The 25,909-nt window shown below is 38.8% G+C and overlaps 1 protein-coding gene and 2 pseudogenes across 5 annotated transcripts in view; 2 read left to right on the top strand and 1 right to left on the bottom strand.

Moving 5' to 3' along the window:
- The window catches only part of LOC103878420, a 46,250-nt pseudogene extending 42,066 nt beyond the window's left edge, over positions 1-4,184 (top strand).
- Positions 848-25,815, top strand: LOC103878418 (annotated as a pseudogene).
- The window catches only part of CARNMT1 (carnosine N-methyltransferase 1), a 45,357-nt gene continuing 29,019 nt past the window's right edge, over positions 9,572-25,909 (bottom strand). For all 5 annotated transcript variants that reach the window (XM_003911820.4, XM_021927553.2, XM_017949935.3 and 2 more), the window contains 4 exons: positions 25,731-25,909; positions 23,577-23,690; positions 13,433-13,536; positions 9,572-12,380 (listed from right to left, as the gene is read on the bottom strand). In XM_003911820.4, coding sequence (XP_003911869.1) covers positions 12,279-12,380; positions 13,433-13,536; positions 23,577-23,690; positions 25,731-25,909 — 499 coding nt within the window. In that variant the 3' untranslated portion in view covers positions 9,572-12,278. The remainder of the gene's footprint in view (positions 12,381-13,432; positions 13,537-23,576; positions 23,691-25,730) is intronic.

The following is a 25,909-nucleotide window of genomic DNA, read 5'->3' as shown; positions in this document are numbered from 1 at the left end:
AAGAACTTTGGGAGGCTGAGGTGGGTGGATCACCTGAGGCCAGGAGTTCAAGACCAGCCTGGCCAACATGGCGAAACCCTGTCTCTATTAAAAATACAAGGCGGGGCGCAGTGGCTCACGCCTGTAATCCCAGCACTTTGGGAGGCTGAGGCGGGCAGGTCACGAGGTCAGGAGTTTGAGACCAGCCTGACCAACATGGTGAAACCCCGTCTCTACTAAAAATACACAAATAATTAGCTGGGCGTGGTGGCGCAGTGCCTGTAATCCCAGCTACTTAGTAGGCTGAGGCAGGCAGGAGAATCGCTTGAACCAGGGAGGCGGAGGCTGCAGTGGGCTGAGGTCGCACCACTGCACTCCAGCCTGGGTGACCGAGTGAGACTCTTGTCTCAAAAAAATATATACATATATATATAAACTATATATTTTATATAATATGTAATATATTTATATAAGCTATATTATATAAGCTATATAATATAATCTATATTATATAGAACTATATATAATATAGTTATCTATATTATATATAAGCCATATTATAATATAATCTATATCATATATAGTTATAATTATAAAATATATAATATAATCTATATATAACTATATTACATATATAATTATAGTTATATATAGATTATATAATATATATAATCTAGATTATATGTAATACAGATTATATATCATATAGCATTATATATTAATATATATAAACATATGCTTATATATCATATAAACATATACTATATATCATATATAAGTCAGGCGTGGTGGCGTGCACCGGTAGTCCCAGTTACTTGGAAGGCTGAGGCAGGGGAATCGCTTGAACCCGGGAGGCGGAAGTTGCAGTGAGCTGAGATCGCGCCACTGCACTCCGGCCTGTGTGACAGAGCCAGACTCCATCTAAAAACAAAATAAAAAGAGAGCGGCAGAGCAGAGCGGAACTGTGCGGCGCCAGCGCGGACCGGGCAGGCTGGCAGGCCGCGCGGGCAACTCCAAGGGCGGACCGTGGCGGGTAGCGACTGGCCCGGGGCTGCGGGAGCGGGAGACCTTAGTGGCAGTGGCTGCAGGAGGAGCCCAGGAGTCACCGCCGCTGACTGCGCTCTGCCTTGGGCCATCGCTGCTCCCCACGGGCCCGTGCGGACTCGCCTCCGTGAAGTGTCACGATGTCTGACTGGAAGGCAGTGATCAAGACCGCAGACACGTCTGAGGATATGCAACAGGATGTCATTGACTGCGCCACGCAGGCCATGGAGAAGTACAGCATAGAGAAGGACATTGCAGCCTATATCAAGAAGGAATTTGACAAGAAATATAGCCCTACCTGGCATTGTATCGTGGGCCGAAATTTGGCAGCTACGTCACACTTACAAGACAAAGCACCTCATCTATTTTTACTTGAGTCAAGTTGCAATCCTCTTCAAGTCAGGCTAGGTGGCCACAGTGAAGATGTCAGTGGCGGTGGCAGGGATGGCAAGCAGGGGGCGTTGCTAGGACTGTTTTGCACTGGGGCAAATCAGGACATCAGGATGTCTTCTCCAATGGCTGTGCTACTGCATGGACTGTATATTCGTTTTCATGTGTATGTGGCAGTCAACACAACCAAACCTTTCTGTTCAGTTGCCTGGGGAAGAAGGCTGCTTTATATTTGTTTTTCAAAACTTTAAAAATATTTTTTGGTTGTATTGCACTAGGAAAATCTCTCCTACCTCTCCCTTTTCTCTTTTTTTCCCTATACAAAAGAAAAAGCCCTCAACAGACTACGAGGCCAAAAGACTAGGAGGGCTGAGGAAAAGAAATAGGTCTCTGGAGGTGGAACTAAAACTGTGCAGCTGCCTCTTCCTGGCCCAGGGGGATGCTGGGAGGGCCAGGAGGCTGCAGGGGGACTGTGCTGGGACTGTCAAGGAGAAAAGGATAGGAAGGAAGGTGGAGGGATGGATCTACCACCAGCAGAATATTCCACTGAACTGTGATTCTATGGCTTGGGGCAGAGGGTGGGGTGGGGATGCATTCTTTAGGGCGCCCTGAAATGTGTCTGTGTGTGGTGTGTGGGAGTGGGGAGCAGACTTGTCTTGCTGTCAGAAATTCTAAGTAAGGGCTGTGTCTTTGTGGATTACCTTCTTTTGTTCTTCCTGCCTGAGATCATGATAGGAGGATGTTGGGGGTAGGATTAGCTTGAATTTTTTTTTTTTCCATTACATTTTTCTCCTGTCTGCTCCCTGCTTAGCCCTCCATTTTCTCATTCCTCTGGTGTTCTCTTAGAGCAGCCCGTCATTAGTTGGCTGGCCTTCAAAACTCTCGTGTGTAGGGTTGACAATGTAGGGGTAGGGGATCCAGCTTATTCTTTTATTTTCAAGTCCCTTCTTGGGGCTGGTGGGGAGACAGAATGCCCCTCCCTAAGCACTTTGTGTGTGCCAAGCTTGCTTTTTGATGTTGGCAGGGGAGGGGGGATCTCCCCTCCAGTCTCCAGGGTGGTGACTGAGTTTCCTATATCAAACTCTTCAATGGGCACAAAATGGAGTGCTTGATTTTACGTTTTTTTTTTTTTATGAATGTCCAAATCTGTGTTTCTCCCTGCCCTCCCAGACTGTGTGGCCAGTTGAAAGTGTCTGGTTTGTGTTCATCTCTCCCTCATTTCTGGACCAAGGCCTGAGACCCTGCCACATCTCCTATGCTCTGCATCCATGCCTTTTTTGAACATTAAAGGTTGACTGATGCAATAATAATAATAAATCATAATGCAGTCTCACTTTACATTAGCATAAGTATTGTTAAAAAGCAAAAAATTACAGATGCTGGTGAGGATGTACAGAAAAGGGAACTCAAACTGTTGGTGAAAATGTAAATTAGTTCAGCCACTATGGAAAACAATAGAGAAAAAAACTAAAAATAGAACTACCATACCACCTAGCAATTCTTCTACTGGGCATTTATCCAAAGGAAATCAGTATACCAGAAGGATACATGCACTCCCATGTTTCTGACAGCTCTACTGACAGCAAAGATAAGGAATCAACCTAAGTGACCATCAACAGATGAACAAAGGAAATGTGGTCTACGTACACAATGGAATACTATTCAGTCATAAAAAAGAATGAAATCATGTCATTTACGGCAACATGGATGGATCTGGAGGACATTAAATAAGCCAGGCAGAGAGAGACAAATACTGCATGTTCTCACTCATATGTGGGAGCTAAGAAAGGTGACCTCATGGAGGTAGTGAGTAGAATGATAGCTATCAGAGGATGGGAAGGGCATATGGGTGGGAGTGGCTATGAAGAGAGGTTGGTTAATGGGTACAAACATACAGTTAAAGTTCTAATGTTTGATACAAAGTTGGGTGACTATAGTTAACAACAATGTATTATATATTTCAAAATAACTAGAAGAGAGGACTTGGAATGTTCCTAATATATAGGAATTAATATTCAAGGTGATGGATACCCCAAATACCCTAAATTGATCATCACATTCTATGCATGTAACAATATCACATGTGCCCTATATAAATATGTACAAATACTATGCATTAATTAAAATTTAAAAAGCAAGACCAAGGTATGTGCTATTAATGAGAAACCCATTTTAAATATTAAGGTAGGTTAAAAGTGAAAAAATAAGGGAAAAAAAAACAGTGCATGCAAGTACTGGTAAACTCTAAACAAGGTCTATCAACAGTTTAGTACTAGTATTGTACCAATGTCAACTTCAAGGTTTTAATAATATGGTTACTTAAAATGCTATCTTTGGGGGAAGCTGGATGAGAATAGAACTCTCTGTATTATTTGTGTAATTTTTCATGTCTTTACCAGCATCTAGGAAACTGTAACAGACTAACACATTAGATTGTAAATAGGGTAAACTCAAATAGCAGACTTAGCAATTTTGTTGAGAAAGAAAGGATGCTGACAGACATGGATTTCTGGATTGGGAAGGACAAGGATCTGCAGGCCAGTTCAAGAAAATAAGACTCCCAAGATCCAGTAATGAATACTATTGCCCAGTTGGCAGGAGACCCTACTTCTTCCTGTTTATATGTTGAGCTGCTAGAAGCAGGACTGAAATAAGTTACCCAAATAATAACTTCATTGTTGCTCACTCTCTTCGAGGCAGAAAGAAGAAATGTTATGACAACAGAGCAGCAAGTCCCATGGTACCAGCTAAAAGGCGGTATGGCTGTGACTGCTGAGGTGGAGAGTCCTCAAAGGTAAATTAACGTTGTCAGGAATGAAGGCTTCGCTATTTAATATAGAGCTTTGAGTGACCTGAAAACAGAAGTTAATTTGTTTGAATTGAGCATGGGTGGCCACTTAAAAGTGAGTGAAGGAAATGCCTTGCCTAATAGTATAAAGTCAAACACCTGGTTCTGTCAACAGTCCAACCTGGCTTATAATGAGGACAGGGCTCTGGGTGCTGGAGCGGTCAAAGCTGGAAGACTGCAGGGCAGAACACAGTGGCGTGAGCATGGACAGAAAAGAAGTTTGGACCATAATCCTGAAAAACAATTCTGAATGCCATAATCTCAAATATTGAAATACTGAAAGATCAAAATCCCTGAAGTCTAAAAATCCAGAAAATTGCAATCCCAAAATCTCAAAATCTTGAAAATATAACGTAGGGAAAAAAATCTTAAAAATTATCTCAAAAACATTTATTTACATTTTTAAAAGGGGATTTATTTGAGAAACATAACACAAGAGAACACTTTGTAGGCCACTTCACACAATGAAATAGGAAATAACATTTTTTGCAAGCATAAACACTCAGGCATACTAATGACAACTGCGTGGATATAACAATTATGAGCAGATGAACTGTATTCACAAAGAAATGGGTGAAAAAGCTAAATATATAAAAGCATACACCCAGCTTTATAACTGCAGTCATCTGAAATACTGTGATAGACAACATAAGTCTTCTGATGAGATCAATCAAAAACTTCAATGGGGGGCCGGGCACAGTGGCTTACCCTATAATCCCAGCACTTTGGGAGGCCGAGGCGGGCAGATCACTTCAGGTCAGGAGTTTGAGACCAGCCTGACCAACATGGTGAAACCCCATCTCTACCAAAAATACAAAAATTAGCCGGGCATGGTGGTAGGCACCTATGATCCCAGCTACTCAGGAGGCTGAGGCAGGAGAATTGCTTGAATCCAGTAGGTGGAGATTACAGTGAGCCGAGATCATGAAAACCGCACTCCAGCTGGGCAACAGAGCAAGACTCCATCTCAAAAGAAAACAACAACAAAAAAACAAAAAACAAAACTTGGCTGGGCATGGTGGCTCACGTCTGCAATACCAGCACTTTGGGAGGCCAACATGGGCGGATCACCTGAAGTCAGGAGTTCAAGACCAGCCTGGCCAACATGGTGAAACCCTGTCTCTACAAAAATACAAAATTAGCCAGGTGTGGTGGTGGGTGCCTGTAGTCCCAGCTACTTGAGAGGCTGAGGCAGGAGAATTGCTTGAACCCAGGAGGCAGAAGTTGCAGTGAGCTGAGATGGTGCCACTGCACTCCAGCCTGAGCGACAGAACAAGACTCTGTCTTAAAAACAAAACAAAACACACACACACACACACACACACCCCCAAAAAACCCTTCAATGGGTCACCACCACATACACAGTAGCCCAAAGAGCCAAGATTCTCAGAAATTTTATCTTTGACAAATGCAGACATACAAAGAGTACATCGCTTCCTTTATTGAGGAAGTTTCTACATTTTTACATACATGCACAATGCTTACACACAGTTAATGCTGTGATAATGTACTTTGTGGTGTCAAATTTCTGATGTCCGAGGCAGCAGCAGAAAATTTGTCCCAGCTCTGAGAGGGACTAATTTGCCTTCTTGGTTCTCTATAGGCCCCTGGCTGAGTGGATGGCCCCTGCCAACATGAGGACAGATCTTTCCCACTTAGTCCACTGAGACTCACATACACGTCTCCCCTAGAAAGACTCTCACAGATACACTGAAAATAATGTCTTACTAGGTTTCTAGTATTCCTTAATCCAGGCAAGCTGCCACCTAAAATTATGTCCCCAAGTCTACTTCTTGTCAACTTGGCACCCATACGAATCTCCTTAAACCGTAATTTCCTAGTAAAGACAGTAACAAGGTAATAGTTCTGCCTGTCATGATGCAAGTACACTGCATACAACTGAAAACACATTAATCCCTTCCCCAGAATTTGTCTCACAGAATTTCAAAGATTTTAATCTATTGAAATTTTAGATGTTAGGGACTTTAGACCTTAAAGATTTTGTTATTTCAGGATTTTGACATTCAGGATTATGTATTTTGAGATTATGATCAGCACCAAAGTAAGGGGTCTTAGAAGCTGGACACTCATTGGATGCTGGAGATAGATGGGGGAAGAAGTAGCAGCAGTGTTCAGGCACTGAACCTGGAGACAGTGGTCAATGGAAAAAAACGCTGACAATCAAATTTCTTCCCCACCACCACTGGGAAACATAAAAACACAAGAGAACACTTTGTAGGCCACTTCACACAATGAAATAGGCAACACTATTTTTTTGTAAGCATAAACACTCAAGTATACTAACGACAATTGCGTGGATATAACAATTATGAGCAGATGAACTCTATTCCCCACCACCATTGCTCCTTCTGTCATTGTAGACTAGCTTCCTCTGCCACCTGGAACTCCCAGCTGGAGGAGAACCTGATCTTTTGGCATCTGTGCTGTAGCACCTGATGCATGTTAAACTTCTTGGTCTGTGTTCCTACAGGAAAAAAGTCCCCTTAATTCAACTGATAGGGTTTGGACAAGGCTTGGAGTGGGGAAGGAAACCTGAAATTGTTAGGGGCCAGGGAGAGTTGAGCTGGCAGTTTGAACAGTCAAAGCTTTAATCACTTACTGAAATAGCAAGAGGTTAAACTAGAGGAAGCGCCAACTCCCTTCTGTCCTATCCCAGCCCCCAAGTTTTTGACGAGGAGCTGGACCCCTCAAAAATAATGTCACCAGGGCTCTTTGGACAGATTCAATATATGTATAATAGAATTCATGGATTTTATGCCTGCACTTCTTGGTCTATATCTTATTCCATCTCACTCTCAAGGAATACTACACAGACTGACCCCCCTCCCCGGATGGTCCAGTATAAGTAATATAGGCCTCCAGGAGAAGTTTCAAAGACTTAATGGCTGCCTGAGTACTCAGAGAGGCAACAGCTCAATACCAACAATCGCAACAGCTGCCTGACCCAGCCACCACATACATCTTTATATGTTAACAATAGAAGGCAGGCCGGGCGCGGTGGCTCAAGCCTGTAATCCCAGCACTTTGGGAGGCCGAGACGGGCGGATCACGAGGTCAGGAGATCGAGACCATCCTGGCTAACACGGTGAAACCCCGTCTCTACTAAAAAATAAAAAAAAAAAAATTAGCCGGGCGAGGTGGCGGGCGCCTGTAGTCCCAGCTACTCGGGAGGCTGAGGCAGGAGAATGGCGGGAACCCGGGAGGCGGAGCTTGCAGTGAGCTGAGATCCGGCCACTGCACTCCAGCCCGGGCGACAGAGCTAGACTCCGTCTCAAAAAAAAAAAAAAAAACAGTAGAAGGCAGCTATTAACCTGCTAAGCTTTTGTTGAAACTTAATGTGATTTAACGTAGCTCTTGTGACTCTTTGGCTTGACATCCCCATTTCGTGGTGGTTGGACTTAATGACTAACAAGGTGAAAAGAATCTAACAAGCCTCGCTAGTCAGAGAAATAGCATAGCTGGCCTGACCGTGGCAGCTTTTTGTTCCTACATGAAAAAACGGCAGCTATCCTTTTGGAGGTAAACTGTACGGCCAACTCCACTGCACAAAGCAATCCCATTGGTTCAGTGGGGCCCTTGACTTAGTTTCCCCTAAATTTCTGGGCCTACTTCACGAATTGTTTGGCTACAATGAAACATAATGGAGTCCAATGAGCTGCTCCTGCTGTTCAGCTTCAGTGCCAGCTATGTAAAACCAAAAGCAGATGTGGCTGCTCCTCTCAATTACTAGAACTCAAGACAGTCCTGATGGCTCTGGCCAGTACTCTCCCTGATGAACCTCACTATGTTTTAATTAGGTTTGCAGCTGTTGCCAATGACCTGTCAGGTCTGCCACATTAAATCATATAGACTGGCAGATTAAAAACACTTTTCTTTGGCCATCAAACTCAGAGAAATTGCTTAACTTTCCCAACAATTAAGTAAATGAATATTCAAATTAGATAACACTTCTTATACAGACATACCTTGGAGATACTACAGACTCAGTTCCAGACCATCATGATAAAGACAGTCACACAAATTTTGGGGTTTCCCAGTGCATATAAAAGTATGTTTACAATATACTGTAGCATATTAAATGTGCAATAGCATTTTGTCTAAAAGAACAATGTACATACTTAATTTTAAAATACTTGATTGCTAAAGAATGCTGACACAGAGACATGACATGAACACATGCTGTTGGAAAATGATACCAATATAGACTTGTTTGATGCAGGGTTGCCACCAACTTTCAATTTGTAAAAAAAAAAAAAAAAAAAAGTATCTGCAAGGTGCAATAAAGCAAAGTAGAATGAAATGAGGTATGTCTGTACTGACAAAAATGAAAAGCTCAGCAATACCCAGTACTGGCCAGGGAATGGATGTAAGTTACTTTTAAACACTGTTCCTGGCATGTAAATTGGTGCAGTCCCTTCTGAAAGGCAACTTTTAACTGAAAATGCACATATACACTGACTGAAAGATCCCACATCTAAATAGGTATCAAAGAGAAAGAATCAAACATATATAAGAGGGATGTGCTAGCAGGTTAATAAAAGTGGGAGTAACATGCCATTAAATTTTAATTATACCCTCTCCCATTACCTACTATATATTTCATTATAATTCCCAACAAACTTTTGGAATCTGTATCTGTACCTACCATTTTTTACTGTTTTCCCCAGGATTCCACGGAAACCTTTTTCAAAGGGTCACCATAAGATAATTAAAATGTCCTGTTAACAATCCTCATTTTTCCCATCACTAGATAGCAGTCAACACAGACTGAAATTACATTTATGGTAACTGTCTATCATGTGCTTTCATACACACAAAAATATATGTAAAAGCTCATATGACCTAATAAACTATCTGAAATAGATGGTATCAATCCTTTCTTACAGATGAGGAAACAAGCCAAGAGTGGCTTGCCTGAGATCACAATCATTCAGGAAAATGAACCCAGAAGATCTAAGTGCTCATCCCACTAATGGCTGGTCCTGTAACTTTCTTCTACTAGTTCCTTTTATAGAATTCTTTTTCTATTATTTAACAAAACTGAAAATCAAGATTATTCCTTTTCCTCAGTGGATTCTAACTTTACTACGGTGAACCTGAATGAAACAAAGTGAAAATAATTAGTATAAGGCCTGGTATATTATAAGACCAAGTATTCATATGACTGACTTCCTAGAAGCATATAAAAACAGGCTAATCCAAGAGTTCAAAAGTATACATGCTCAACTCATTAAAATCCCCGCATCTATGGTTACACTAACTTAGATGAAAACAACCAAGCAACTATCGTTTCGTAGCAATTGGCAGACTTTAATATTCAAGAAAAATTAATTTCATCATACACATTAAAAATATAGGAAATTTCATGCAGACATGAAGCTTCCAATTCAGCTTTTGTGGCAACTTTTAGAATGAGAGTTACATATAAATACAGTACATTTTACAGTTACCAAACTTCATAATTTTATACTGTGATTTATACAGCTTCTCCTTATATTGTACATATTCCACCTTGCTCACTTGATTAGCATACCCTATATCTGCACTGCTTCAGAATATGGAAATTAAAGAAAAAAACAAAAGCACAATGGACTATCTCCTCGCATTTCACAAAGTAAATGAAAATGTATGTGTATACAGCTAATTTAAGAAAAACATTTTAAACTTTAAGGCTTACATACTTTAGTAGCTAGGACTAAAATTAAGAAATACAAAGTTAAATAAATCCTCCAGTGATACTTCCATTACTGATTGATACCACATTTTCAAGTTTAGAATATATTAACTGCAAAAGCTGTAAGAAAAAAAGTGATGCAAATTTGTATAGAACATTTAAAAAACAATATTCATGATACAAGGGATAAATTAACAAATGAAGTAACTGATTTCAGAATTAACTAAAACATATGCTATAATTTAGAAATGTAACATTATTAAAGAAAACCTAATAGAAAAAAAATTAATAAAGCCAACCCACCAGTGTCAACCTGTTTTTGCCTGTGACAAAAACAAAGATCATTTGTTTTGATACAAGTTGTAAAAAAGTGAATACTAGTCAGTGAATAAAAAGCATGTCTAAGTCATTCAAAAACAGCATGCATTCCTTTCTGTTCAATTGATTTTTAAAAAATACTTATGTACTTTGCAAGTTTTCTTCTTTAAAAACAATAGTTTGAGTTTTTTTCTTCCTTGCCACTAAATTCAAACTCATTCATGTAAGTAATAAGAATTTCCACCAAATGAACATCTGCTAAGTACTGAGGGACACAAAAAAGAGATATCTTTAAAAAAAAAAAGTAACAGTTTTCCCAATTTTGACATGTCAAATCAACTGCATGAAACCCTCTATTGCATAGTGAGAGTAAAGGTCACGAAAGTCCCATCACTGTACACGGAAAAGGTCCCCCCAACTAGTAAGATGCCAAATAGGGTAGTGACTCCCTAGCCTAAGTGACAACAAAGGTCTAAACATTTACAAGTAAGTTTTCCTATTAAAACATGACTTTTATGCGACCAGCACATTACTGAGATTAAATCCATCTAATTTAAATTGCCACAGAGGTCATTTAAAGCAATCACAATCATCTGTGAAAATATTCAAGAAGAGTTCTTCCTTTTCTCCAAGAAAAGGCTAAAACATTAGTCATCTCTACTTTCCAAGCTACTGGAAACAGAATAACATACATTAAAAAATACAAAGGAAAACTCCTCCAATAAAGATCTGCTAGAGGTAGAAATTTAAAGCAGCATATACTGTTTAAGCTCCATCTATCAGGGAACAAAATTGGCATTAATCTGAAATTACATGATGGCTGCTGCTTACAATATTGAAGACACAGACAATGGGCAGTAATTTATCCCTGAATTTCATAATCAAAATTCCCCACATTAATACTATTATGACAGTTTTTCCTAGTATATAATTGTTTTAATGAAAAAAGTGCTTTCATAATCCAGATAATCTAAAGAAAAGACATTATTGTAAACATCACACTGTCAAACTCTGTATTCATTTAGAGTCTGAAAATCATATATTTCAAATGGGTAAATTTTATTCTTATTTTCTCTGTTTCCTAGCACTACTTTTAATAAAGGCTTTTTATTTCTCACTTTGAATGTTGAGATCCATGATGAGTATGCTTTCATAAAGTGTTCAGTTTATTGTGGCCAAAAGACTTTGATAATTTCTCAGTTACTTGAATATATTTTACCGGCCTGTGATGCTATTAAATGTAACATTTCATAAAAAAGAAATGTTTGATGCTTCTTTAAGTTCATCTGAGCTAGAAAATACAAAATTAAATTAATCTGAATGATAGAAGAATAGACACAGGCCAGGCGCGGTGGTACATGCCTATAGTCCTAGCTACTCGGGAGGCTAAGGCAGGAAGATCGCTTGAGTCCAGGAGTTTGAGGTTACAGTGAGCTATGATCATGCCACTGCACTCCAGCCTGGGAGACAGAGCAGGATCCTGTCTCTGAAGAAAAAAAAAAAAAGACACATTTTACGCGTAGTTTTCTTAGATTGAAAGTGAACAAAGTCCCAACTCCAGATGTTGAATATGACTGAGGATCCTTAGACTCTTCTAAAAGTTACATGTGCAATGCATACAAAACAACAAAAAAAGGAAGATTATTATGGACTTCAATACTATTAGTCATTAATACGGCAGACTTGCAATGGATAGCATCATGAAGACACTGGAGATTAGGTTTTTTTCCTACTGAAACACAATCTGGGCTTCAAGGAAAAAGTATACTTCAAGACATTTCCTCCATTTTTACTTGTGTAGTACAAATCTGCATGGCATAGTATATTTCTGAAAAAGCAATAGACATATTAAGAAAATAGACACTATTTCTAAATTTTGTTAGGAATAAGAAGGCACCACTGATTTGAGGTTGTGTCCTGTCATCACTGATAGTTGATTTTGAGTCGTTTATTTCAGCATTTGTTCTTACTAAACTTTTTTCCAGGTGGTATCACTTGAGACCATTATTGTGGCTTACGGACCACAAACAAGACACATTCATAGTAGTATTTCATCATAGAGAGATCATTCACAGTATATGTTGACAATACAGATTCTTTTTCCACCTGCAATGCAAACAATAATCATAATACTGACTATGACAGTCATGATGACCACACCACTAACAAATTCTGAGCACATATGTATCAGTGGCAGGCACTATTTTAAGCATATTCATTTATTACATACAACTACCCCCATAAGAGAGGTACTATTAATATTAGTAGTCTCACTTTACAAAGAACAGTCACACTAATAAGTGACGGAACTAAGATTCAAACTCTGGCAGTCTTGAACTTTGAACTACTATAATATATTGCTTCTCATCATTCTTAAAAACAAATCTATTGTTTCTAAAATGGAAGGCTTCTAAATAAATGAACTGAAACACAATAGCCAAAATATCACAAAACTTTATAGTAATGCACATAATTAAAAAAAGATGAAGCAGTACACAAGGACAAGGACATACTGTGAATATCCCTTATACTTGCCCTCCCGCCCCTTTTTGTTTTCCCCAGAGCCTACTCTACTTTCTATCTGTAAGTGAGAGTCTGTAAGAACAGTATTATAATGATCAGCTACCATTTACTGAAAGGCTATTTCACCAGAAAGTATAGTTTTCCCTTTATGTACACGTTATCCCAAATCCTTATAATTCTGGAAGCTAAGTAACACAGGTCAAGCATCCCTAATCTGAAAATCTGAAATGCTCCAAAATCCAAAATGTTTTGAGCACCTACATAATGCCACAAGTGACAAATTCCACATCTGACTTCATGTGCAGGTGGTCAAAATTTTAAAATATTGTATAAAATTACCTTTGGGCTATGCTTATAAGGCATATATAAAACATAAATGAATTTCATATTTAGACTTCAGTCCCCTCCCAAGATATGTCATTATGTATATGCATATATTGCAAAATTGGAAAAAAATCCAAAATCCAACACATTTCTGGTCCCAAGCATTTTGAGTAAGGGGTACTCAACCTGTGTTATCTTCCCTTTATAGCTAAGAAAACAGAATTCAAATAGTCACTAACAGCCATGATATCAACACTTCTGTCAAGGTGCTTTGGGAGTTAAACTTCGGCAATATTTTATTCCATTCTTACCTCTACCTTGAATCCATACTGCAGAACAACGTTTTTTATATCCTCATAGCTCAATTCTATGGAAAGTTCATTTGCCAGATTTTCAAAGTGGTACAGCAGAGGACCTATGGTTTAAAGATACTATGAATTACTTGAATATAAACACACACTCATAGCTGTGTTACACTGAATTCCAAGTTGAATAAGTTAGGTACTGGGTAAGATAAACATAAAAAGTCTGGGCATTTGAAAATTTGGCCTAGTATCTGACACCCTCAAGAGATGGGCCTACACTCATGAGGAGTGAGTCCCTCTGGTCTACCTGCCTTGCACTGTGATTCACACCATAGGCCTTCACCTTTAACTTTCAAGTTACTGAAGGAGATGAATCAGATAATGCTAAGTCCTCAAATTCCAAATGTATTCTGCAATTATAATTCCATAAGTAAATGCCAAACTGCAGTTACCAACTGTGTATCATATGAAAACAAAGAAGGAGCCTCAAGTTAACCCAGGTAGTAAAAGGTGGACAGAAGTTATAGAGAAGGTTTCTTCAAAGAAGGAAGTAACACTAGAGCTGGCTTTTTTTTTTTAAAGTGCACTGTTCATATCACACCTCTAACATCTAGTAATTGTGTGCCTGCGGGCAATTCACTAACTCTGCTTCATCTATAATATACTTTTTATTTTTATTTTATTTATTTATTTATTTTTAGATAGAACCTCACTCTGTTGCCCAGGCTGGGTGGGGTACAGTGGCACGATCTGGGCTTACTGCAACCTCCACCTCCCAGGTTCAAGCGATTTTCCTGCCTCCGCCTCCTGAATAGCTGGAATTACAGGGACCTGTCATCACGCCAGGCTGATTTTTATATTTTTAGTAGAGACAGGGTTTCACCATGTTGGCTGGGCTGCTTGAACTCCTGACTTCAAGTGATCCACCAGCCTTGGCCTCCCAAAGTGTTGCAATTACAGGCGTGAGCCACCGTGTGTGCCCTGTAATATGACTTTAAGGTGAGATGATATGTATTACACCTGTCATAAACAAGGCACTAAGTAAATGACAGGTATTATACTATTTCTAGGACATCCTCCCTTTACTATTTGCTCATTCCATTCCATACATTCAAGAAACGAACATATGATTTAAAGCATGATTTTCAAATCTTTCCATCTATCATTTTGCCCAATATATCAGCCTCATCCAGGAACCGTAACACACAGTTATATATACCTCAGGCTAATCTAGACAATCTTCTCTTTACTTTTCATTGGGTTAATTAAAAATCCTGCAACCAGCTCTCTACTCCTACTCCTCATACAATGTGCTAATCATGGAAGATAAAAGTATTTAATAACAAGACAAAGTTTCTGCTACCAAGAGGCTTACCATTCTGTGGATCACAGTTAGGATAAAAAAGTTTTTCTTTCTCTCTCGTTTCTCTATCCTACGTAACTGACTAGAAAAAATGACCATGAATATAATGTATATGTTAGTGCTACTTTCAAAAGATAACAATTATGTAACAGGACAGATGGCAAATAATGGAGGCTTTGTGTTCCACTTACAGTCTCCAGCATATATTCTTATTTGTGTTCTTCCCCATTACCCTTTAAGAATGTAAGAGATACTTGTAGTGGTAGGGTCATACAAAAATAGGCTGCAGGCCACATTTGATCTATGGGCTGTAGTTTGCCAACCCCTGACTAAATGTACGAATATTTAAGGTTTCCCCATACATTATTTTATAAGATGTTACTGTTTTTCCAGAAGAAAGTCGTATCATTTTATATCCCCAGTAGCAGAACAAGAGCATATCCCATCTCACTGTACTTACCTAAGCTTTAAGTAAGCAAATTTTAAAACTTAGTGAATATGATAGGTGAAAAATGGTAGCACATTTATATTGATTTATTTGACTAACAGTGAGAATGAACATTTTTTTCTGTATATAGGCTGTTTACATTTATTCTTTTTTTCATTTTTTTTTTACTGAGTGTTGGAGTCTTGCTGTGTCACCCAGGTTGAAGTGCAATGGCATAGGCATAGTTCACTACAGCCTTGAATTTCTGGGCTCAAGTGATCCTCCCACCTCAGCTCCCAAGTAGCTGGGACTACAGGCACATGCCACTACACCTGGCTAATTTTTAAACATTTTTTTAGAGATGAGGGGTCTTGCTGTGTTGCCCAGCCTGGTCTAGAAATCCTGGCCTCAATTGGTCTGCCTGGCTTGACCTCAGGAACTGTCAGGATTACAGGCATGAGCTATGTCGTCCAGTTTTTCTTTTTTTTTTTTTTTTTTTTTTAAATAACTTGCATATTTATGTTGTACAGCCTATTTCATTGCTGGGTAGTTTTCTCTGTTTTCCCCCTCTAAAGAATTTTTTTTTAAATATAGTTTACTGTTGATATGGTTTGGCTTTGTGCCTCCACCCAAATCTCATCTCCAATTGTAATCCCACGTGGAAGGAGGGACTTGGTGGGAGGGGACTGGATCATGGGGGCAGTTCCCCCCAAGCTGTTCTCATGATACTGAGTTCTCGCAAGATCTGATGCTTTAAAAGTGGCAGATCCTCCCTTACCCTCTCTCCCCTGCCACCTTGTGAAGAAGGTGCCTGCTTCCCCTTCTGCCATGATTGTAAGTTTCCTGAGACCTCCCCAGCAATATGGACTTGTCAGTCAATGAAATCTCTTTTATTTGTAAATTACCCAGTCTCGGGTAGTATCTTTACAGCAGTGTGGAAACGAATTAATACAACTGTTAAAGAAATAAAAATATATAAAGGAACTTTTGCTTCCTGTAAAGGCAAGTAGGTTAGGTTATTCAGACCGACATTCCTGTTGCAAACAATGAAAGTTGGTGCATTAAACTTATTTTAAAAACTTAAGTTAGGTTGGGAAGTTAGTAAGAAATTACCAGGAACCTAGAGGTACACCTAGATGCCATTTTTACCCTGAGAATATATCACTACCAAGAAGAAACTGATCTGCAATTTGATAAAACTCTTTGGACCAAGGGGACATAAGACAAAGTCCTGGGCCTGCTCCAGGTAGAGAGTCTGAAAGATCACTTGACATTATGACAGGAACAGTAGGGGCTCTCTTTATCTTTTTCCCCCTATTAATTCTTGTGCCCTCATTTGATTTTTTTCCTTTTTTTTTTTTTTTCCTATTGGGCTATCTTTAAGGTGAGAGTAAGAAATAATAAACTTACTTCTATCCTTTAACCCCATGAGACTGCATGAAAGTTGATCTAGTGCTTACTAAAGGGACAAGGTGGTTGTATATCATGGTTTAATCCTAGGGTAGATTTGTAGCCTAATTTAATATAACATGGGTGGTCCAATAAACCTCAAGTTCTAATTTAGTTTAAAACAGTTCTGGTCTGACAATGCTCTCATCTCCTGGCAGAAGCAAATGCAAATTCCTTTGGGGAAAAACACTTCAACCCAGGCCTTAAGAAATCCAAAGTGTGATTTCTCAATCACCAATAAACCACTCAAAGTCAACAGCACAGAGAAACAAGGAATCATGAACAAGAACCAAGAAAAGCAAGAGAAAGCAGAAAATGACCCGCAAAGCCTTGAGATGTTAGAATTATCAGAAATAATATGCTCAGTATTTTCAAATAAAAGACTATTGGTCAGAAGAAACTATCCACAGTGCAGCATGGTGAGAAAGATAGCAAGAGAAGTGGTTAAGATATACGAACGCTACCATGAGAAGTTCTAAAATATATTTGATTGCATTTCCAGAAGAAACAGAAAAAAGAATGAGGCAGTATGTGAAGAAATAATGGCTATTGTTACATATTTTAAGGCTAAATGTACGACTGGTAAGAGGGGACTCCCCCCGCAAAGCTGAGAATTTTTCACAACTGATAAGGTCAATTCACAGACTGAAGAAGCCTAATAAACTGTGCACAGTATTAAAAAGAAAACTCCACACCTAGATGTAATATTATACCTGCTAAAAACTACAAAGTAAAAAATCTTAAAAAAACAGAATACCTTCACAGGAGCAACATTTTAAAAAGCTGAATTCTCAACAGCAAAGATAGAAGCTAGAGGTGACTGGGTGTGATATATTCTAAGTGTTGAAAGCTACCTGCCACCTTAGCATATTTTATACTGAGTGTTGAATTGGAACTAAGGTTATCAGTATGAACTTACGATTTTGTCTGTTTGTGTGGATGTATGTATGTGTGTGTGTGTTTAGTTTTTCTTAAGGCCCGCCTTTGATGATTTTTACAAACACATATATACATATGATTTTTACAGATAGACATATACATATATTTCCTACGCTGTTTGCCAAAAAGGCCTAGATACAATACCACTCCAGTGGCAGAAATTAGATTTTCCACTTCTACAAACCATTCCCCATTAAAAGGAACCAGGAATCCTTAGAAACAATGGCTGGTCAGAGAAAGTACAAGATGGGCCTGGAATATCTGGTTGTTTCACAAAGGAGGTACCAAACAGTGACAGGGTTCATGAAAGAACAAGAACTAGCTTAAAGGTGGCCAAACCACTTGCCAAATCTGTGACAAGTGGATTTAAACCATTTACAAACCTGTAAGGCTCTAAAAGTTCTGGTTAAGAGATAAAGATTGTTTGACTGGATAATAAAAATGTACTGTATGCTGTTTGTAAGAGACACACCTAAAACATAAAGATTGCCACAAAAAGTCTGAAAAATCTAAAAAGTTAGGCATAAAGATTTTAAGAGACAGAAAAAGATACAAGAAACAATTATAATTTTAAAATAAGCTCATATAGCAATATTGACATGCCCACTCCAAGAAACATGACATGCATCTGTGCAAAACATCTGGAATTTAAACCTAAGTTTTTGTTTTTGTTTTTTTTTCAGATGGAGTTTCACTCTGTCGCCAGTCTGGAGTGCAGTGGAGTGCAATCTCAGCTCACTGCAACCTCCACCTCCTGAGTTCAAGAAATTCTCCTGCCTCAGCCTCCCAGGTAGCTGGGACTACAGGTATGCGCCACCATACTCAGCTAATTTTTGTATTTTTAGTAGAGACTGGGTTTCACCATGTTGGCCAGGATGGTCTCAATCTCTTGACCTCGTGATCCGCCTGCCTCAGCCTCCCAAAGTGCTGGGATTACAGGTGTGAGCCACCACTCCCGGCCAAACCTCGGTAAGTTTTATAAGCAGGGTAGGGGTTGGAGATAGCTTGGACTGGTGGTCACTGCTTGAGCATTTTCCAAAGTTTTCCATTAATCCCCTTCTTTTCTGCCCTACATTTTGCCTCCATTCTACACGAGGACATGCTTTCCTAAATCTTGTTCCTTTCCTATTTACTTTTTCTAGGGAATTAAACTTCTGGTCTCCCACCTGAGCATGGAGTGGAAATGGGCATATAAGGTAGGCATCTTGATTATAGAGGAGTCAACTGTTCTCTATATACAGATTTTCAACTTAGGTTTTTCCATACAGCACCTCATTTTCCAGAGTTATTCAGGTAACGTGGCTCTCACATGTTTTTCTTCGCAAAACTTACCTATCTACCCCAACTTCTAAAAATTAGTACACTGTTTTGTCCCCCAATAACATGCCTGCCATTCTTTGTCCATGTGTTTTATACCTTTTTATAATTTTACTACTCCTATAATGAGGAAAGGCTGTATGTGTTAAGTCATCTACCTTTTAAAGGGAATCTCATGTTGTAAAAAATTCTAGGCTGGGCACAGTGGCTCACACTTGTAATCACAGCACTTTGGGAGGCTGAGGTGGGTGGATCACCTGAGGTCGGGAGTTCAAGACCAGCCTGGCCAACGTGGTGAAACCCCATCTCCACTTAGAATACAAAAAATAGCCAGGTGTGGTGGCGCACACCTGTAACCCCAGCTACTTGAGAGGCTGAGGCATGAGAATCGCTTGATTTCAGGAGACAGAGGTTGCAGTGAGCTGAGATGGTACCACTGCACTCCAGCCTGGGCGACAGAGTGAGATTCCGTTTCAAAAAAAAAAACAATTCTGTAGCTTCATAATGCTCTAAAATCTGATAAGACCTGTCTTTCAATACACTTTACGAAGATATCCTTTGGTACTTTTACCAGATGTAGTTACATTTTAATTTTTCAGATATAGTCAGATTCATTTTATTAAATTCTTCCAGATGTAGCTAAATGCCTGCCCTCCACTACCTGACTCCCAAATTTATCAATGCATACATACACACACACTCTCTTTTTAGAAGAGATTATAAATAAATGTGTTTAAGGAGTGCTGGTCAGGATGAAAAACTGAAAAAGGGAATTCACAGGCATTCTTCTGTTCTTTGCCTAAATCATAGCCTTACCGAAAGGACATATGCGTAACAGTCCCCTTCAAAGGCTTACTAGCTTTCCTTAAACTGGATAGTGTTAAAGAGTCCATCACATCCTCCTTAATTAAAGCATTTTGTAAATTAATGATCCCCCCCCAATCTGATTTCATGCAATTTGGGCAACATTTTCATATATAATTTTACCTCTAATGTCATTTGTTCCAGAATGGCTGGCCATTACATTTCCCATTATATATGAATATACTGACGTTCTAATCTACATAAGCATGGTTAGGGTAAAACCATCCCCAAGAGGTTGATCTCTCAGTTTACAGAGTAACTTAAGCCTCCAGGTCTATACAATTAAAGCCAAAACCATAAGAATGTTATGAATTTACCAATATAGATGGCACTTCATCATGTCTTCGGGACATCTGAGTATGTTCCCTTTTTCAAATTTTGAAACAATACATTCACACATAGATGTAACAGTCATTAATATCTACTGTTTGCCAGGCTTTGTACCAGGTGACTAGGAAGCATTAGATCTTTGCCCTTATGGAGCTTAGAGACTAGCAGTGAAAACAAAAGCATATGAGTGCTAACACCAAACTGAAATATATGCTACAGCAGAGTCTCTTAGAACGTAAGAAATACAGAATACTTAACCCAACCCAAAAGGATCACCTGAGCTAAGTGTTTAAGAACACACAGGGACTAGCCAAGGGAAAACAGAAGAGAAAGAAAGAGCTAAGTCAAAGGACTGGCACTTAAGGTCAGAGAAGGGGTGATAAAAAAACAAAAAATAAGAAGAAGCTGAGACACGAGACAGAAGAAATATCATAAGGGCATCGTACATAATCCTGAAGAGTTCAGGTTTTCCAGAAAGCTAGAGTTTCATGCAGGGAGTCTTATAGGAACAGATTTGCATGTTAGGAAGGTAACTGGTGATTATGTGGGGAAATGACAAAGGCTGAAGACAACTTGAAGGCAGGGACATCCTTAAGGAAACGACTACAGTAATCCTAATGCTAATCCAGGCAAGAAACCGAGAAATTAGAGCAATGGTTCTCAACTGGGGATGCCTTTGCCAACACCCTCCAGCCCCAGAGGGCAACATTTTTCAATATCTAAAGATATTTTGGTTGTCAAAACTGGGAGGTACTACTGGGGTCTTAGAGGCCAGGAAGGCTGTTAACCATCCTACAATATACAAGCCAGACCCCCACTTCCCTCATCACTCCCACTGAAGAATGAGCCAGCCCAAATGTCAATATCACAATCGAGAAACCCTGGAATAGAAGGATATTCAAGAGCGATTAAGTAGCTTTAGGAGATACAACTTTTAGACTGACTAGAGACAAACAGTGAGGAAAAAGAGGGGTCCTATTGACTGTTTTGTGTCCCCCTGCCTCCAAATTCGTATGTTGAAGCCCTAATCCCTAGTGTGGCTGTATTTGAAGGTAGGACTTCTAAGGAAGTAATTAAGGTAAATGAGGTTGTAAGGGTGGGGTCCTCATTCAATAGGATTAGTGTCCTTATAAGAGACACCAAAGAGCTCACTCATTCACTCCTTCTCCCTCTATGCACAACCAAAGAAAGGCTATGTGAATACACAGCAAGAGGGTAACCCCTGCAAATCAAAGGAAGAGCCCTCACTAGACACCAACCTGGTGAGCACTTGGAATTCCAGTCATCAGAACTGTGGGAAAATAAACTTGTTATTTAAGCCACCCAATCTGTGGAATTGTTATGGTAGCCTGAGTGACCTAATAAAAGGCGTAACAAAAGGCTCCCAGTATTTTTGTTTGGGGGAATCTGAGTAGATGAAGAATAGAAAAGATATTGGGAGGCATGGAATCGTTTTCTGTTTTGTTTTGTTTTGTTTTGAGATGGGGTCTTGGGGCATGTTGCCCAGGCTGATCTTGAGACAAAGATTTTGAAGTATCTGTGGTACATCCAAGTTGGACATACTGGCTTGGAGCAGAAGAGAGATGTTTGGACCAGAGATACAGACTGGGAATCAAAAGAGCAGGAAAAGCCATGAGATTAGGTAGGAGGAATATGGAGTCAAAAATTGAGTACATAGCATAAAAAATGAAAAACACAGATTAGATGCCCCAGAACATAACATTTAAAAGAAAACTGATTCTGAGACTTTTTACATTCTTTAACTTATACATGCAAAAGATGTGTAAGTTAATACTTTGTAAATTATTAACCTTCCAAATAACTATTTTTAAGGACTGTGTTTCTCCATTATTACAATTTTCAAAATTGTTTTGAAACTCCATAGTGGAATTAGCTCTCCTAACTGACTTCCTGTTAACCAACGTGCTCCATTACTTCTGATGCCCATGACAGATCGTAAGTCACACTATAGTACATCTACTCTTATCAAACAGTATACTTATCAGGAGCCAACTGTATGTGCTTCAGGTAGTTACAATTATTGTATCATATAACTTAGTAAAATATTCATAAACCAATAAAACAAATGTTAAAACAAAAAAGCTGTTTCTATGAAAGTCGCATGCTCTGGAAATACATAAAACCTTATCATAACTCAGTAATGGGGGTCAAAAAATTTAATTATGTAAACACAGGGTCATCTTAATGCTAACTTACAAATTAACCCAGGGTAATCAAGAAATTGGCTCTGGGCTTCGAGCCTGTCTTTGCCACATGTAAGCTATAGGACTGTTCTGCTAGTTATTTAAACCAAGACTCAGTTTCTTCAACTACAACATAGTGCCATTTCAATACAGGGCTGCTTTGAGACTCCATAAGGGACCAACACAGTACCTAACCCACAGTAAGCAAATACCCAGTAGGTAATATCTTTCCATTTTTCTTTGGGAAAAATTTCCCAAGGTAACTACTTTTAAAGAAGACTTAAGGTTTGGGACATTTATTTTATTATGATTGCACCGTACAGCTGCTTTCATCTGGTCCTAAGGAATTCCTAAGAGAAGTTTGCAAAAGACTTATTACGACCTCCAGGGCTCAGTCCCAAATGGCAAAATTTCTGGTAAATTAAAATCATTAAAAAGAGAGTAGGTAACAGAAATCAGTCACAAAACTAGACCCATCTGGAAGGCCAAGGACTCAAAACCATGTACATTATGTCCTTTTATGTAGTATAATAATCCTTATCTTGAAAACCTTTATGTTCTAGTCTGGATGTCTTTCTGAACACAGATTATATATCTCATTAAAGAACACATGTATATCTACCTGGATATTATCATTATACCCCCTTTGTTTTAAAAAGGAGAAAAGCAGCAATTTCCTTTAGATTCTGGACTATAGGGACCATGTTATACTCATCATTTAATTTCTAGCATCGAGTAGTAAGTAGAATGCAGTAAAAAAAGATTTTTGCATTAAAAAAAAATTATGTTTCTATTCTTTAACTCAAGGTAATCACAGAAGTTATCACACCTACACTCTTCCCAGTATATGGATGTACTAGGGAGGAAGAGTCCACGGGAGAGGTAAAATCTCTCCCCTATGCCTCATTATAGAAAGAAAAACAGAACGCTCTCTTCCTACCAGAACGGACCACTGTCTCCGCATGTGGGATGGAGATAGTGAGGGAATGATTACCTACCATCAGATCAACAATCAGTATACACTGAAATTACAACGACCGTGAGACTGACCTCAGTATGAATATACAACTTTTGAGCTTCCACTGCCTTTGGAGGGATCACCACCAGGATGCAGTCTAAAGGAAACTATAGCGGATTTAAAACATTTACAACATAATTCTGATGTACATGAACATTTGAGATTGTGAAGTTAAATGTAATACAGCTGTAAGTACTCAGATTAATATATAAAATTTTAGTAAATACTAAAAAACTTACCTAGATTTATCCAAATTCCACCTGGCTTGAGTATTTTCCATATTGTGTCAATATAATCAATTACATTGTGAGCTGTGTCTATGAAGAAACAGGTAGCAATACAGTCCCAGGTATCTAATGAAGAAAAATCAAATTACTGCATCTGTTATGTTATTTTGCTTTTTTCTTTTAATTATTTAAATTTTCCAGTTACCTTTTACAGAGTATTAATGTTTGACAGAGATACAGAAGCTAAACTTCTGATCAACACGATAGTCACAATAACCAAACAATCACTTATGAGAAATACTGATATCAATAATCTAATTAAGTAATCAATTTGGAAATCATCCCCAATAACACTGATATTATAATCTAATCTCTACATATTATTACCAAATTATATTTGTAAGAGCTTTGTTTATCCTCTATTCAACTTCTAGCCTTCATTTAAAATCACTTAAAACAAAACAATAGTCATTCAAATTTAAACTAGTGTTAACCACCAATTCTGGCAGGTTTCAGAAGACTGCAGGCACCAGTTGCCAATTGAGAAATGAATGACATTCAAATACCTCAACATCTACCACAACTTCGAATAATTACCAGGGAAAAAGGGGAGCCAGGGGCAGGCAGAAGCAGTGGGTGGGAACCCACCAGAGAACACCATTTGCCACTAGGAGGTATGGTGTCTATACAAATGCTGGTGCAATAAAGTCACTTGATCCCATGGAGGATTACCTTCATCATCTATTCTCTCAAACCTTGCCCCAGTGATGTTTTCCAGTATTTCATTCCTTATCCACAACACCTAACATCTTCCATCTCTCCCTTTCTCCCTTCAGAGTACAGGTTGTCCCAATCTCAGAGTTCAGAGAAAAATAAACAAAAACTTTCTATGTTGTAAAATAAATAAATAAATAAATAAATAAAAACAATCTGTGTTGTTGCTGCCCCTGCTTCAAGCCCTCCAATGGCATCCTGTTTCTCTGAGTACAATTCCAAGTCCTTGCTATGGCCTGCCTGCCAACAAGTTTGCCTCAACAAATCTTCTTGAGGCTGACCTCTCACCACTGTACCCACTGCTTACTACAGCCTAGCTTCTCCTTGAGCAGAGCAAGTACTCTCTATACTCCCTAATCCTCTTCCCTTGCCATTCCCCATCTGCAACATTTTCCCTTCAAATATTTCAGTGGTTTGCCTCTGTACTCTTTCAAGGTTCTCTGCCACACTTTTTTTCTTTTTTAGTTTCTACTCTAAAAGGCTTTCTAAAAGGCTTTTCCTGACAACTCTATATAAAGCAGCAGCCTCTCCCCAGTCACTCTGTAACCCCTCTTCCCTGCTTATTTTTTCTTCCTTACAATATTAGATTTGTTATTGCCTCACTTTCTCTATTAGAATAGACGTTCTCTGTGGACAGGGACTTTGTTTTGTTCACTGTTCTCTTTTGACACCTAGAACATACCTGGTACTTAGTAGGTGCTCAACAAATACCTATTGACTCAATGATCTTGCTGAACCCTCACTATTCTATTTTGTTTTCCTTTTACTGCCAATCTCCCTCTCCTCTTTCCCAATTATCATCTCCCTTTCTCTCATGCCTAGCTCAGATTTCTTCAACAGTTTGCCAGGTTGAAGTCAACTGCGCAGCCTGACTATAAAAGTCCTCCATGATCTGGAACAAATTTACTTTTCTAGCAATAGCTCCCATTAAATCCCATTAAATCTCCCATTAAATATTTCCTTTCCCTGACAGTACAGCTGTGCTGCCATCCCCAATCACCTTATTCATATCTTTGTACTTCTGTCTGCCTCAAATGCTATTTCTCTCAACCTTCAAGTCATAGCCTCACTATGAACAGCTTCCTTCTTACACTAATAACCTTTCATTTTTTTGGTATTCATTACTCATTTAAACTTTGTTTACATGGTATCTCTTAGTATTAATGGGCCCAATAGGGCCCATATCTAAATTTCTTGACTGTAGATATCTTACACTTCTTATTTCCTATCACTGCCTTGTACATGACCTTGAAAAACATTCTAAATTGACACTGACATATGCCTTATGTTCTACCGTCAAAATAAATGATCTAAACCTTGGCTTAGGATAAAATTGGCTCATTAAATTTAGAATAAAGGACAAGACTTTTTAAATGCTTGATTTTGACTTACTGCATTCTGAATAAATCTCTTGAAAATCTCCTGCTGTCATAGAAAAGTTAGAACCAGGAGGAAGACTATGGGGGTCAACATCAGGGAAAAAGATGGGTCGAATCTGATCAGCTGATCTCCGGTTATTGCTAAACTGATGGATCCAAGGATAAAGTTTGTATTTATTAATTTCAGAACAT

This window comes from Papio anubis, chromosome 13, assembly GCF_008728515.1.
Source record: "Papio anubis isolate 15944 chromosome 13, Panubis1.0, whole genome shotgun sequence".
Taxonomy (NCBI): Eukaryota; Metazoa; Chordata; class Mammalia; order Primates; family Cercopithecidae; genus Papio; species Papio anubis.
Note: the sequence above shows the minus strand (reverse complement) of the source record. Positions and strands in the feature narration are given on the sequence as shown.